This window comes from Oryx dammah, unplaced genomic scaffold (genome assembly GCF_014754425.2).
Source record: "Oryx dammah isolate SB20612 unplaced genomic scaffold, SCBI_Odam_1.1 HiC_scaffold_5, whole genome shotgun sequence".
Classification (NCBI taxonomy): Eukaryota; Metazoa; Chordata; class Mammalia; order Artiodactyla; family Bovidae; genus Oryx; species Oryx dammah.
In genome coordinates, this window is record NW_024070189.1 from 99,316,918 (window position 1) to 99,333,994 (window position 17,077).

Here is a 17,077-nt window from a genome sequence, read left to right on the forward strand (position 1 = left end):
ATGGCACCAAAGAATATCACAGGAGTTTCAGAATTTCTTCTTCTGGGATTCTCAGAGGAACAAGAATTACAGCCCCTCATATTTGGACTTTTCCTCTCCATGTACCTGATAAATGTGTTTGGAAACCTCCTCATCATCCTGGCTGTCTCAGACTCCCACCTCCAAACCCCCATGTACTTCTTCCTCTCCAACCTGTCCTTTGTAGACATCTGCTTCACCTCCACCACCGTCCCGAAGATGCTGTGGAACATCCAGACACAGAGCCAAGTTATCACCTATGAAGCCTGCATCACCCAGATGTTTTTTTTTACACTGTTTGCAGGGTTGGATGACTTCCTCCTGACTGTGATGGCCTATGACCGCTTTGTGGCCATCTGTCACCCCCTGCACTACACAGTCATCATGAACTCCCAAATCTGTGGGATTCTGGTTCTGGTTAGCTGGGCCATCAGTGTCCTTCATTCCTTGTTACAAACCTTAATGGTGTGGAGACTGTGCTTCTGTGGAGAGCTGGAAATCCCTCACTATTTCTGTGAACTCAACCAGATGGTCCAACTTGCCTGTTCTGACAACTTTCTTAATGATGTAGTGATATATTTGGCAGCTGGGCTGCTGGCTGGTGCTCCCCTATCTGGGATACTTTATTCTTACTCTAAGATAGTTTCCTCCATATGTGGAATCTCATCAGCTCAGGGAAAGCTTAAAGGCTTTTCCACCTGTGTGTCTCATCTCTCAGTTGTCTTCTTGTTTTATTGTACGAGCTTAGGAGTGTACCTTAGCTCTTCGGCTACCCAGCGCTCACACTCAAGTGAAATTGCCTCGGTGATGTACACTGTGGTCACACCAATGCTGAACCCTTTCATCTACAGTCTGAGGAACAAAGACATAAAGAGGGTTCTGCAAGCATTCTTCAGAAAGGCAGCTATAAATAGGCCATTTGTCTTCAGCTGAACGAGGCCACCTGATTGAAGGGTTCAAAACCCAGAGCCAGAAATTGCAGATCTTTTTTCAGATTCTTTCAATAGATTCAAGAAGTAGGACATGCTCCTTTTTTTATTTCCTAGAAGTTAAATTTCTTTGAACTCCTCCATATAACTTAATTTCACTCACTTGATTAAGATTTGTGATCTTTCTCATTTTCAAGAATTTTTCCATGTTTTGGTTTTCCCACTCTCTCAAATTTATTCTCAACATTGGATCTAAACAATTTGGGGAATTTCCATTATCATGTGATTAGATATATTGATACAAATATATGATTATGTCATGTGTGAAGACATATTTAGTCTCTCAGAGTCAGACATGAATGAGCGATGGAGAAGTGCAAGAGTCAGTGTTGGCCATTAAATGATGGACATAAAGGCTCAATTAAGAGAGTGAGTTGGAGGTGTAAAGCTTCCAGTAAAAGTAGAAGCAAAGTCCAAGGATTTTTGCTATTAATTGAAGTAAAGATACTGAGTATTAGCTGTGGAGGGTTGTACAGACATGTAAGGACTTCTGGTTTTTAAGATGGAGCCTAAGTGACTACAATGAGAGGGGTCCAGACAAAGGAATACTGGCAAACATTTCGCTACAAAAGCAGTTCATGAGACATACCTTTCACGGTATCTCCTCCCTGCTAATATTCAAATTAAAGAGTATTTATTATGTAAAAATAGACATGCTAATGAGCTTACTTTGCAATTATTTCATTACCAGTGAGGCTGAATATATTTATATATTAATAAGAAAGTTAGTTGAAAATTGTCTGTTCAATTCCTTTGCTTTCGCATCATGAGTTTGGCAGGATTTTTGCTTTTGATTGTATTCTTTCAAAGACTAAAATTTTTTTCATCATTTTTGCTCTTTGCCACTTAGTTGTTTTATGTATGTATACAAGTTTTGTGCAGAATGTCTGAACGTTTATAACTTTTGTGTGGTAAAATCAACAAGTCAGTTATATTCTGTTCTTTTCATTGCTTTTTAATTTTTTAACTGAAAGAATAGAGCCATCACTTACACATTCTTCACTGCTTTCACCAAAAATGAAAATGAGTGTTCTTATGCATTGTATTGTTGTGGTTGCATTAGTTGCTCAGATGTGTCCAACTTTTTACAATCCCATGGACTGTAGCCTGTCAGATTCCTTTGTCCATGGAATTCTCCAGGCAAGAATACTGGAGTGGGTTGCCATTCCCTTCTCCAGAGGATCTTCCCAGCCAGAGACTGAACCCAGGTCACATGTAATGCAGACAGATTCTTCACCGTCTGAGTCACCAGGGAGGGCTTGATGCTAATAAATCACACTTTATACATATTTGCAACTACTTTTCACATCCCTTATTACTTGCTTTTGTTCTTTGTGATTAGACATGGCATTTTTATTTCTTAAAGTTGCACCATATTTCTAAAACTTACATCATATTCAGCCACCATTTGGAAGGCATTTCTCTTTACAGTTGACTAAAGATCACCTCTATATTCCATATGCATATTTGAATCTATATGTTTCTACATAAGAGGAAATTGTCATTTAGATACTGCTTCCTCCCCACATTTTAAAAGACCTTCTGTCGTATTCTTTTATTTCCAAGTTTTTGGTAATCTAAAATTGAACCAGTGACCCAAGCTTATATAATTAAAACATGTTGCTGTTCAGTGGCTAAGTCATGTCTGACTCTGTGACCACATGGACTGCAGAATGTCAGGCTTCACTATCAGTGTCTCCCAGAATTTGCTCAAACTCAAGTCTATTGAGTTGGTGATGCTATCTAACCATCTCACCCTCTGCCATCCCCTTCTCCTTTTGTCTTCAGTGCTTCCCAGTTTCAGAGACTTTTCCAGTGAGTCACCTCTTTGCATCAGGTGGCCAAAGTATTGGAGCTTCAGCTTCAGAATCAGTCCTTCCAATGAATATTCATGTTTGATTTCCATATGGATTGGTGGTTTGATCTCCTTGCATTCCAAGGGACTCTCAAGAGTTTTCGCTAGCACCATAATTTGAAAGCATCAATTTTCCAGCACTCAACCTTCTTTATGGACCAACTCTCACATTCGTACATGACTACTGGAAAAAACCATAGCTTTGACTGGACAGACATTTGTCACAAAATGATGTCTCTGCTTTTTAATATGCTGTCTAGGTTTCCATAGCTTTCCTTCCAAGGAGAAAGTGTCTTTTCATAAATTTAATTCAGTTCTTTTAAGTTCAGTTGCTCAGTCGTGTCCAACTCTTTGCAGCCCCATGAACCGCAGCACGCCAGGCCTCCCTGTCCATCACCAACTCCCAGAGTTCACTCAGAATCACGTACATTGAGTCGGTGATGCCATCCAGCCATTTCTTCCTCTATCGTCCCCTTCTCCTCCTGCCTCCAATCCCTCCCAGCATCAGAGTCTTTTCCAATGAGTCAACTCTTCGCATGAGGTGGCCAAAGTACTGGAGTTTCAGCTTCAGCATCAGTCCTTCCAAGGAACACCCGGGACAGATCTCCTTTAGAATGGACTGGTTGGATCTCCTTGCAGTCCAAGGGACTCTCAAGAGTCTTCTCCAACACCACAGTTCAAAAGCATCAATGCTTCGGCGCTCAGCTTTTTTCCCAGTCCAAATCTCACATCCATACATGACCACTGGAAAAACCATAGCCTTGACTAGATGGACCTTTGTTGGCAAAGTAATGTCTCTGCTTTTTAATATGATCTCTAGGTTGGTCATAACTTTCCTTCCAAGGAGTAAGTGTCTTTTAATTTCATGGCTGCAACCAGAAACTATAAAACTCCTAGAGGAGAACATAGGCAAAACACTCTCCGACATACATCACAGCAGGATCCTCTATGATCCACTTCCCAGAATACTGGAAATAAAAGCAAAAATAAACAAATGGGATCTAATTAAAATTAAAAGCTTCTGCACAACAAAGGAAACTATAAGTAAGGTGAAAAGACAGCCTTCTGAATGGGAGAAAACAATAGCAAATGAAGCAACTGACAAACAACTAATCTCAAAAATATACAAGCAACTTATGCAGCTCAACTCCAGAAAAATAAATGACCCAATCAAAAAATGGGCCAAAGAACTAAATAGACATTTCTCCAAAGAAGACATACAGATGGGTAACAAACACATGAAAAGATGCTCAACATCACTCATTATCAGAGAAATGCAGATCAAGACCACAATGAGGTACCATTTCACACCAGTCAGAACGGCTGCGATCCAAAAGTCTACAAGCAATAAATGCTGGAGAGGATGTGGAGAAAAGGGAACCCTCTTACACTGTTGGTGGGAATGCAAACTAGTACAGCCACCGTGGAGAACAGTGTGGAGATTCCTTAAAAAATTGCAAATAGAACTGCCTTATGACCCAGCAATCCCACTGCTGGGCATACACACTGAGGAAACCAGAATTGAAAGAGACACGTGGACCCCAATGTTCATCACAGCACTGTTTATAATAGCCAGGACATGGAAACAACCTAGATGTCCATCAGCAGATGAATGGATAATAAAGCTGTGGTACATATACACAGTGGAGTATTACTCAGCCATTAAAAAGAATACATTTGAATCAGTTCTAATGAGATAGATGAAACTGGAGCCGATTATACAGAGTGAAGTAAGCCAGAAAGAAAAACACCAATACAGTATACTGACACATATATACGGAATTTAGAAAGATGGTAATGATGGCCCTGTGTGCGAGACAGCAAAAGAGACACAGATGTATAGAATGGACTTTTGGACTCTGAGGGAGATGGAGAACGTGGGATGATTTGGGAGAATGGCATTGAAACATGTATACTATCATGTAAGAAACGAAGTGCCAGTCTATGTTCAATACAGGACACAGGATGCTTGGGGCTGGTGCATGGAGATGATCCAGAGAGATGATATGGGGTGGGAAGTGGGAGGGGGATTCAGGATTGGGAGCTTGCATACACCCGTGGGAGATTCATGTCAATGTATGGCAAAAACCAATACAGTATTGTAAAGTAAAATAAAGTAAAAATAAAATTAAAAAAAATAAATAAATAAAATGAAATAATTTCATGGCTGCAATCACCATCTGCAGTGATTTTGGAGACCCGAAAAATAAAGTCTGACACTGTTTCCACTGTTTCCCCATCTGCTTGCCATGAAGTGATGGGACTGGATGCCATGATCTTCGTTTTCTGAATGTTGAGCTTTAAGCCAACTTTTTCACTCTCCACTTTCACTTTCATCAAGAGGCTTTTTAGTTCCTCTTCACTTTCTGCCATAAGGGTGGTGTCATCTGCATATCTGAGGTTATTGATATTTCTCCCGGCAATCTTGAATCCAGCTTGTGTTTCTTCCAGTCCAGCGTTTCTCATAATGTACTCTGTATAGAAGTTAAATAAGCAGGGTGACAATATACAGTCTTGACATACTCCTTTTCCTATTTGGAACCAGTCTGTTGCTCCATGTCCACTTCTAACTGTTGCTTCCTGACCTGCATATAGGTTTCTCAACAGGCAGGTCAGGTGGTCTGGTATTCCCATCTCTTTCAGAATTTTCCTCAGTTTATTGTGATCCACACAGTCAAAGGCTTTGGCATTGACAATAAAGCAGAAACAGATGTTTTTCTGGAACTCTCTTGCTTTTTTGTTGATCCAGCAGATGTTGGCAATTTGATCTCTGTTTCCTCTGCCTTTTCTAAAACCAACTTGAACATCTGGAAGTTCACAGTTCACGTATTGCTGAAGCCTGGCTTGGAGAATTTTGAGCATTACTTTATTAGCATGTGAGATGAGTGCAATTGTGCGGTAGTTTGAGCATTCTTTGGCATTGCCTTTCTTTGGGATTGGAATGAAAACTGACCTTTTCCAGTCCTGTGGCCACTGCTGAGTTTTCCAAATTTGCTGGCATAATGAGTGCAGCACTTTCACAGCATCATCTTTCAGGATTTGAAATAGCTCCACTGGAATTCCATCACCTCCACTAGCTTTGTTCATAGTGATGCTTTCTAAGGCCCACTTGACTTCACATTCCAGGATGTCTGGCTCTAGCTGAGTGATCACACCATCGTAATTTTAATTAAAGTATAACTATTGTATATTTTTGATGAAAATATAATGTCTATAGTTTTTCTTCTAGAAGTTGGTTTTGCATTTTCCTTAAATTTTGTTTCATATGACTGTGGGGTTTTTTATATTGAATTTCATAAAGTGCTGGAGATGTGGACAAGGGACTCCTTGTCACTTGAGGTTTCACCAGCTTCAGGGAAGCTTCCTTGTTCCTCAGCATCCTCTGACATCATCTCTCTTCCTTCTCCATCCTGCTGATTTCCCTCACCAGACTGGTTTCCTTTTTTTGAACTTGAACATCTTAAACCAACACTTTTGTGCGGTGCAGGCCTGTGAACTGGCTGTTCCCTTGTCAGGCACACACTTCCCCACAAATGCTCAACTACTGGCTCTCTATTCAAGAATCACCTTTTTGGCAGGTCTGGCCTGAACATGCATAAAAATTAGCACACACACACCTCCTTCTCTCTCTTCCTTCCACCTACTTCCTTTTTCTTTATAATACCTGTAATCATCTGGCATGCTTGTTATAATACCTGTAATCATCTAACACGTGTGTGTGTGTGTGCACGTGCTTAGTTGTTCAGTTGTGTCTGACTCTTTGCGACCCCATGGACTGTAGCCCACCAGTCTCTTCTGTCCATGAGATTTCCCAGGCAAAAATAATGGAGTGGGTTGCCATTCCCCTCTCCAGGATATCTTCCAAACCCAGGGAGTGAACATGGTTCTCCTGCACTGCTGGCAGATTCTTTACCATCTGAGCCACCAGGGAAGATCCCTAAAGGTGATATACAAGTTTTTAACTTGCTTATGTTCTTTCTCCAATCTGGATTTTAGGAGCTTTTGTTTTTCAGCACATCACAATCCCTGCATAGACTATATGGGGAACATTGTTGCAATTCAATTTTCAAGTGCAGGAATTTCTCATTAAAACTGTGAATACATGACATCATGAGGGAAAAGTTAAAAATGGGACAAGTTTGCTTATTGGAGAAAGTGAAAGTGAAGTCGTGTCTGACTCTTAGCAACACCATAGACTGTAGCCTACCAGGCTCCTCCACCCATGGGATTTTCCAGGCAAGAGTACTGGAGTGGGTTGCCATTTCCTTCTCCAGAGGATCTTCCCAACTCAGGGATTGAACCCAGGTCTCCCGCATTGTAGGCAGACACTTTACTGTCTGAGCCACCTATTAGAGAAGGCATGGAGAATTCTCTGAAGGGGATAAGAACCATACATAAAATATTGATTTCTTGATGACCAAATATGAATTGTATTATTTCAATGATGTGAGTAATGCCTGTCTGTGAGAAAATTAGTCATATTATTTTCCCCTTCCTTACAGTCACCTCTAGCACAGGAACCCACGGAATGATACAGAAATTTCAGAACTTCCTCTTCTAGGATTTTCAGAAGAATGAGCACTGCAGCCCCACATATTTGGACTTTTCCTCTCTGTGTACCTTATCACTGTGCTTGGAAACCTGCTCATCATCCCGGCCATGTGCTCAGACTCCCACCTCCATGTACTTCTTCCTCTCCAACCTGTCCTTTGTAGACATCTGCTTCACTTTCACCACCATCCCAAAGATGCTACAGAACATAAGGGCAGAGAGCAAAGTCATCACCCATGAAGGACACATGATTCAGTGTATTTTTTTGTAAGCTTTGCAGGATTGGACATCTTGCTCTTGACTGTGATGGCCTATGATTGGTATGGGGCCGTCTGTCACCCTCTGCACTACACAGTCATCATGAACCCCCAGCTCTGGGGACTGCGAGTGCTGGTGTCCTGGATTATAAGTCTTCTGCATTCCTTGTTAGAAAGCTTAACGGTGTTGCAACTATCCTTCTGTACAGACTTGCATATCCCTCACTTTTTCTGTGAACTCAATCAAATGGTACAACTTGCTTGTTCTGACACCTTTCCCAATAACATGGTGATGTGTTTTGCAGCTGTCTTGCTGGGTGCTGGTTCTCTTACTAGTATCTTTTACTCATATTCTCAGAGAGTGTCCTCCATATATGGAATCTCATCAGCTCAGGGAAGGTATAAGGCCCTCTCCACCTGTGCATCTCACCTCTCAGTAGTCTCCTTATTTTATTGTACGAGCTTAGGAGTGTATATGAGCTCTGCTGCTACACACAGTTACCATTCAAATGCAAAAGCCTCAGTGATGTACACTGTGGTCACACCCATGCTGAACCCCTTCATCTACAGTCTGAGGAACAAAGACATCAAGAGGGCTCTGAAAATGTTCTGGGGGAGGGCAACTCTAAAAGGACATGTGGTCCTAAGGCTTAAGAAGTGCCCGTGATGAAAGCCTCAGAGCCAGAAATTGCAGTTTGTATCAAATATGGAAGTAAGTAAAACATGCCTCGTCAGTTCCTTATTGGAATTTCCATTTCTTTTATCTCAACTTCTCTATACAATTTATGTAACTCATTTTATGAAACTTTGTGATCTCTCTTACATTCAAGAATTCTCTTGGAAGATTGGGACTGACAATATATACTGTTGATACTATGTTTAAAATAGATAACTAATGAGAACTATTGTGTAACACAGGGAATTCTACTCAGTGCTCTGTGGTGACCTAATAGGAAGGAAATCCAAAAAAAGAGGGGACATGTGTATACATACAACCGATTCACTTTACAGTACAGCATAAATTAACATTGTAAAGCAACTAGATTCTAATAAAGTTTTTTTTTTTAATTTTTTCCTTTGCCATTATCCTATTATCCCAAGGTTATCTTCAACCATGGATCTAAGATATTTGAATTTTCCCATTATCTTAAGGTGCTATGTATGCCTGCTAAGTTGCTTCAGTTGTGCACAACTCTGTGGGACCCTATGGACTGTAGCCCACCAGGTTCCCCTGTCCATGGGATTCTCCAAGCAAGAACACTGGGGTGGGTTGCCATGACTACCTCCAAGGAATCTTCCCAACCCAGGGCTTGAACCCATGTCTCCTGCATCACACGTGGATTTTTTTACTGCTGAGCCATGAGGGAAGGCCCCTATGGGGGGGAGGGGGGAGGAATACTCTTGGCAATCACAGCTACTTACATAAGCTTATAACAAAAAAAAGAAAATCTGAGACCACTGTTTTCCTTTTGTGAATGTCATTCTTTTATATATCACTTCCTTAACTGCTCTTCCTAATACTCCAGACCTTAGCATACTCCTTGTTATAGTTGTTCATGGGTAATTTTCTACTCTTTTAATTTCTGTTGTTATTCAGATTGATGTCCTCCCTATTTACAACTGATACTGGCAAGAACTGATAATAAAATAGATGTCTCCAAGTGGAAGTTACACAAAAAGACAAAAATGAATAAATAGATTTACATAACATGGCCTTAGAGTTACACTTGACTTTAAATATGATGAGGAAAATATTAATCAAACATTTATTACTACACAAAAGATAGTTGTGTTTATGCGTAAGTAAGTGTTTGTCGCTCATTCGTGTCCAATTCTTTGCCACCTCATGGACTATAGCCACTAGGCTCCTCTGTCTGTGGGATTCTCCCGGCGAGAATACTGGAGTGGGTCGCATGCCCTCCTCCAGGGGATCTTCCCAACTCATGATAGAACCCAAGTCTCCTGCATTGGCAGGCAGAATCTTTATCGCTGGTGCTACCTGAGAAGCCCAATACATATGTGTCTCTATTTCTCTTTCAAATAACCATGCTTACACACACACATATGTACATGCACACAGAATCATTTATAACCCAATTTATTCTATTAGAAGAAACCTTACAAGACTATTGGAAGTTAAAGAAATTTTAAAAAATGAACATTGCACAGTTAACAGGAAGTCCAAGGAAAGTAGAAATTTAAACACAAAAATTTAAGGTAGAATAGGTGATCTAATTTAATAATTTTAATTACTTTTTATATCTTAACACCTCAAAGGTCTCAAAATCAAAACCATATTTACACTCATGCAGTGTGGGATTCACTATATCGGTTAATGGAACCAACTATCTCCAAATTGATTCTAATTTTCTTCTATTAAGGTGGGATTTAATTGGATGAAAAATACTACCTGGAGGAACCCAAGTGAATAAATTGAGAGGCTTAAACTCAGTTCTTTGAACAAAACCTTATTGGATAAAAATATGTGATTTATATTTTGCTGGGGCTTCCCAGGTGTCAGAGTGGTAAAGAATCCATCTGACAGTGCAAGAGATGCAAGAGAAGCAAGTTCAATCGCTGGGTCGGGAAGATACCCTGGAGTAGGAAATGGCAACGCACTCCAGTACTCTTGCCTGGAAAATCCCATGTACACTGAAGCCTGGCAGGCTACAGTCCATGAGGTCCCAAAGAATGGGACACAACTGAACACCTAAGCACGCGCGCATGCTGCTGTAACAAATTATACCATTATAACTATGTTTAAATGTTATATATGGCTGTGTATATACAAAGATAGATAAATAGACAGGTAGATAGATAGATGGATAGATCAGTTCAGTTGCTTAGTCATGTCTGACTCTTTGTGATCCCATGGACTGCAGCGTACCAGGCTTCCCTGTCCATCTCCAACTCCCAGAGCTTGCTCAAGCTCATATTCATTGAGTTGGTGATACCATCCAACCATCTCATCCTCTGTCGTCCCCTTCTCCTCTTGCCTTCAATCTTTTCCAACAGCAGGGTCTTTTCTAATGAGTCAGTTCTTCACATCAGGTGGCCAAAGTATTGGAGCTTCAGCTTCAGCATCAGTCCTTCCAATGAGTATTCAGGATTGATTTACCTCAGGATTGACTGGTTGGATCTCCTTGCAGTCTAAAGAACTCTCAAGAGTCTTCTCCAACACCATAATTCCAAAAGCATCAATTCTTCAGCGCTCAGCTTTCTTTATAGTCCAACTCACACATCCCTACACGACTACTGGAAAAACTATATCTTTGACTAGACAGACCTTCATCAGCAAGGTAATATCTTTGCTTTTTAATATGCTGTCTAGATTAGTCATACTTTTTTTTCCAGTGAGCAAGCGTCTTTTAATTTCATGGCTACAGTCATCATCCCCAGTATTTTGGAGCCCAAGAAAATAAAGTTTCTCATTGTTTCCGTTGTTTCCCCATCTATTTGCCCTGAAGTGATGTGATCGGATGCCATGATCTTTGTTTTTTGAATGTTGAGTTTTAAGTCAACTTTTTCACTCTTTTTCACTTTCATCAAGAACCTCTTTAGTTCCTCTCTGTTTTCTGCCATAAGGGTGGTGTCATCTGCATATCTGAAGTTATTGATGTCTCCCAGCAATCTTGATTCCAGTTTGTGCTACAGCCAGCCCAGCATTTTGCATGATGTATCTGCATGTAAGTTAAATAAGCAGGATGACAGTGTACCACCTTGATGTACTCCTTTCCCAATCTGGAACCAGTCCATTGTTTCAGGTCCAGTTCTAACTGTCGCTTCCTCACCTGCATACAGATTTCTCAAGAGGCAGGTAAGGTGGTCTGGTATTCCCATCTCTTTAAGAAACACAGTTTGTTTTGATCCACACAATCAAAGGTTTTAGTGTAGTTAATGAAGCAGAAGTGGATGTTTTTCTGGAACTCTCTTGCTTTTTCGATGATCCAACAGATGTTGGCAATTTGATCTCTGGTTCTTCCTCTGCCTTTTCTAAATCCAACTTGAACATCTGGAAGTTCTCAGTTCACATACGGTTGAAGCATAGCTTAGAGAACTTTGAGCATTACTTTGCTAGCATGTGAGATGAGTGCAGTTGTGCTGTAGTTTGAACATTCTTTGGGACTGGAATGAAAACTGACTTTTTCCAGTCCTGTGGCTACTGCTGAGTTTTCCAAATTTGCCGGCTTACTGAGTGCAGCACTTTCACAGCATCATCTTTCAGGATTTGAAATAGCTCAGCTGGAATTCCATCACCTCCACTGGCTTTGTTTGTAGTGATGCTTCCTAAGGGCCACTTGACTTCACACTCCAGGATGTCTGGCTCTAGGTGAGTGATCACACCAACCTGGTTATCTGGGTCATTAAGATCTTTTTTGTATAGTTCTACTGTGTATTCTTGCCACCTCTTCTTAATATCTTCTGCTTCTGTTAGGTCCATACCGTTTCTTTTATTGTGTCCATTTTTGCATGAAATGTTCCCTTGGTATCTCTAATTTTCTTAAAGAGATCCCTAGTCTTTCCCATTCTATTGTTTTCCTCTATTTCTTTTCATTGATCACTTAGGAAGGCTTTCTTATCTCTCCTTGCTGTTCTTTGGAACTCTGCATTCAGATGGGTATATCTTTCCTTTCCTCCTTTGCTTTAGCTTCTCTTCTATTCTCAGCTATTTTTAAGGCCTCCTCAGACATCCATTTTGCCTTTTTACATTTCTTTTTCTTGGGGATGGTTTTGATCACCACCTCATATACAATGAACCTGTCCGTAGATAGATAGATATAAATAGATAGATAGATAGATAGATAGATAGATAGATAGATAGATAATAACTTGAAGTTCTCCAAAGCTCAAACCAGAATGGGTCTCAGGGGGCTAAAGTCCACATGCTTGCAGTGCTGGGATCCATCTCGATGCTCCAGAAGAGAATACATTTCCCTCCTAAATGACTTTCTGGTAGCCACCTACATTCCTTGGTTCATGGTCCTTTCTCAATCTTCAAAACCAGCAGCATAGCATACTAAATGTTCCTTGACCTCAATTTTCTTATTCTCGTTCAGTAGTTAGAGGACCTTGTTATTACATTTCACTAACCTGGATAACCAAGGCTAAACTTTTTATCTTACTATGAAACAAAGTCTTTTTCAGGTGTATGTTATTTGATGACACTGGAGAAACTTCAGGTAAAAGGATCAACTACTGAATGTATCACAGTCTTCATAATAAGTGAAATGTTTTTCTTTCAAAATTACATACAAATAGCAGAAGAAGGGATAAATAAAATGTGGTGTATATATATACACACACACAAACACACACATAGCGGACTACTACTCAGCCATAAAAAGGAATGAAATAGTGCCATTTGCAGAGGTGTGGATGGACCTAGAGACTGTCATATAGAGAGAGATAAGTCAGAAAGAGAAAAACAAATATCATATTGTTGTTATGTGGAATCTAGAAAAATGATATAGATGAATTTGCTTGGAAAGTAGAAACAGACACACGGACATAGAGAACCAACATATAGGGATACTGGAGAGAGAGGGGAGAGGAAGGAGGATAAATTGGGAGATTGAGACAGACATATATACACTACTATGTATAAAATAGATAACGAATGAGAACCTACTGTATAGCACAGGGAACTCTACTCAATGCTCTGTGGGACCTAAATGAGACAGAAATCTAAAAAATAGGGGATATATGTATATACATAGCTGATTCATTTTGTTGTGCAGCAGTACTTAACACCACAGTGTAAAGTGACTCCAATAAAAATTAATTTTAAAAAAGAATAATAATCAAAATATTTACATATACATCTTATGACCTGGGATCAATTTTTTTCTTGCTTTTCATAATTCAAGAACTAACTAGATTTTAATAGTGATGGGGTTATTGGTTTTTTAATTATCTTTTTCTTTTAGAGACACATGATGAAGTTGCTTAAATATTAATAGGTAAAATGATATTATATGTGGGAATTGCTTAAAAATAATCATCTCGTGTGAACAGGAGTAGTGTGGCCAGGTTACAGGTCAGTAACTTGTGAAACCCATTGATGAGTTGATGAGTGTTCATTATACTCTTCACTACTCTTCACTTCTGTATAGGTGTGAATTTTCCATAATAAAAAAGGTTTTAATGGTCCCAGTGGGAGAAGACACATTCTTCCAACATCTACCCCTGAGGACATAACTGCAATTTTTTCCATTTTGATTATAGTTCCCATATTCCTGCAGTTATATTGCCCCAAGCTTACAAAAATAAAAAATTTTAATGAGAAGCTTTGAGAATTCAGCTTCTGGAGCTCAATAAACTTTGCCCCTCACCTTCAGTTCACAAATATGAGGGAAAAAAGACATTCTCTCATGCTTCCTAGAAACATCACCCTGGCCCAGAGATCCACGTGCTGTTAGTTGTTCAGTCGTGTTGGACGCTTTGTGACCCCATGGACTGTAGTCCATCAGGCTCCTCTGTCCGTGGGATTCTCCAGGCAAGAATACTGGAGGGGGTTGCCATTCCCTTCTCCGGGTGCCTGGCGCCATCTCCCTAGAGGCACAACTGCCGGCTACACGATTCACTTTCCTGGGATGAGTCCATCAGATTGGAAATAACAACACAGAGCATCCTCGGGAAATAGAAGAGAGGAATTTCCCCAGGAGCACTGTCAGGAGCAAGAAAATTGGACAAATCTATAGATTAAAAATGATTCAAAAATGTTCAAGTGCTAACCAAGAAGGAATCCTCAAGTTTAATTACTGCCTCTTCTCTCTCCTCATCTCCCTTGCCTTCTGCTCATTCCCACATTATTTCTCCAACCCTCTCCTAACTCATCAGGAACCACCTCTCTCCTAGTTTTCTCTCGGGCTACACTGGTCGCCCCCCAACATTTTACCCAGTGCCCAGTCCCCTGCTGCTCACCTTACTGTAACTTGCACATCAAAGGGGCCACACTCTTCATTAACTTGTGCATTTCAGCGAGCACACACAGCCACATTCAGTTGTCTCTGATGTACATGAATGACAGCACTCTCATCCCATTTGTCTCCAGGGAGATGAAATGAGACCATTCAGAAGAGATTAGCATGATTTCTGTACCTGGTAAGTTTAATAAATATTAACTGCTATTTATATCATTTCTTGAGTGCCTTCAATGAGCCAGACTGTTAGTCTATGTCATATGTGTTAGTCAGTCAGTCGTGTCTGACTCTTTGCAAACCCATGGACTGTAGCTCACCCCTTTCCTCTGTCTATGGAACTCTCCAGGCAAATATACTAGAGTGAGTAGCCGTTCCCTTTTACAGGGGATCTTCCCAATTCAGGGGTCAAACCTCTCCCACTTTGCAGGCAGATTCTTTACTGCCTGAGCCACCAGGGAAGCCCTATTTTTGTACAGTTTCAAATAGGATGTTTTTTTTTTCTCATTATGCATCTGTTTATTGCTGGAAATGGGAAAGAAAATGATATATGTTTATATTTCAATCTAGTTTCACCAGAATGACTTCTTACTTGTAATAGCTTTGCAATTGATTTTAGGTAGCCAGTTGATCATCTGAAAATGTGATCAATTTACTTTTACCCGAGATGTGACCCTATGATTGCTTTTATATTCTTTGGTCATATTGGTTTGAAATTTCAGAACAGAATTGGGTAGTAGCAGTGACACACATACTAGTCTTCTGTATGATCTTCATGTAGATTTCTCAAATATTTTCATGTGCAGGTTGATATAAGCTGATGACTAAGGAAACTATTTTCATAGTAATGAAACCTATCTAATTTCCTCAGAACTCCTTTCAAGCAGTATCTTTAGCATTCAATTAGACTATCCAATTTTGGGGATTTTTTTTCTACTTATTTAATGTACTATAATAAATACATTACCAATATGAAATGCTGGTTGCTTTCTAGGGTTAAATGTTACTTGGGCATAGTATTTGGTTTGCATTATAAACTACTAAACATTTTTATATTTTATTGCTATTTTCTTTGAGTTTTTTTAATAATATGCTAATTAGATATTAGTGTCTGGTTTTTCCTATACCACTGCTATTGTAGAAGGCATGTTGTATCATGATTAAAATACCCCTAGAAAATACACTGAAACACTTATTTTCATGTGCCTCCAGATACTTTTTATGTATTTCAAACAGGTTTTGTGAGATTTCAAAATTAGCGATTTTTTTACAGTGGTCTCTAGACTTCTCCATCTATACAGCACCAACCTAGATGTCCATCAGTAGATGAATGGATAAGAAAGCTGTGGTACATATACACAATGGAGTATTACTCAGCCATTAAAAAGAATACATTTGAATCAGTTCTGATGAGATGGATGAAACTGGAGCCGATTATACAGAGTGAAGTGAGCCAGAAAGAAAAACACCAATACAGTATACTAACACATATATATGGAATTTAGGAAGATGGCAATGATGACCCTGTATGCAGGACAGCAAAAGAGACACAGATGTGTATAGCAGACTTTTGGACTCAGAGGGAGAGGGAGAGGGTGTGATGATTTGGGAGAATGGCATTGAAACATGTATAATAACATGTAAGAATCGAAATGCCAGTCTATGTCTGATGCAGGATATGACACGCTTGGGGCTGACGCGCGGGGATGACCCAGAGAGATGTTGTGGGGAGGGGGGTGGGAGGGGGGTTCATGTTTGGGAACGCATGTACACCTGTGGTGGATTCATGTCAATCTATGCCAAAACCAATACAGAATTGTAAAGTAAAAATTAAAAATAAATAAATAAATTAAAAAAATAAATAAATAAAAATAAAATTTAAAAAAAAAAAAAAAACAAAATTAGCGATTTTTTTCTGGGAAAAATTGATAACTCCATAACTTATTTCATGATTGCCCATTATACATGTTAATCAAGTGAGTAGAAAATACCACGTCATTATCATAGCTTATGGAAATTATATACAGACCCGTGCTTTTTAAATTAGCATTTAAAGTAATAATTTAAATAAAATTAATAATAATGGTGTTGATTAATTATAAATTAATGATAATTAAATAAAATGAATAATAATTTAAATAAATAACTATTTTATTATAAAGGCATTTGGTAATATAGTACAAATTAATTCAAAGGCATCTGAGAAGTCTGGGTGACCAAGGGTCAAGGTAGTCAAACAAATGAGATCTTCTTTGGGTGAAAAATTAGTTTTCATATGAGACTTTTCCAGCTACTGGTGGCAACACAGGAGAAGATAATGGCATTAGGAGATCTCAAACTGACAGGCAAGAGAGAAGAGACCATTAAGCAAAAGCATCATTTCATCAATATATTGAATTCAAGCTAAAAGTGACCACATTTCTAAGATGCCTGTTGATCACTGATTTAATCTTGCTTCTGCTTCTCTCTTGGCAGACGCTCTTTCAC

At 39.5% G+C, this 17,077-nt stretch overlaps 1 protein-coding gene and 1 pseudogene across 1 annotated transcript; both read left to right on the top strand.

Moving 5' to 3' along the window:
* LOC120864138 (olfactory receptor-like protein OLF4) lies at positions 1-951 on the top strand. Its single transcript, XM_040240977.1, has one exon. The coding sequence runs from the start codon at positions 1-3 to the stop codon at positions 949-951; it is 951 nt and encodes a 316-aa protein (XP_040096911.1).
* Positions 952-1,313: 362 nt separating this feature from the next.
* On the top strand, positions 1,314-8,337 carry LOC120864642 (annotated as a pseudogene).
* Positions 8,338-17,077: the final 8,740 nt, after the last annotated feature.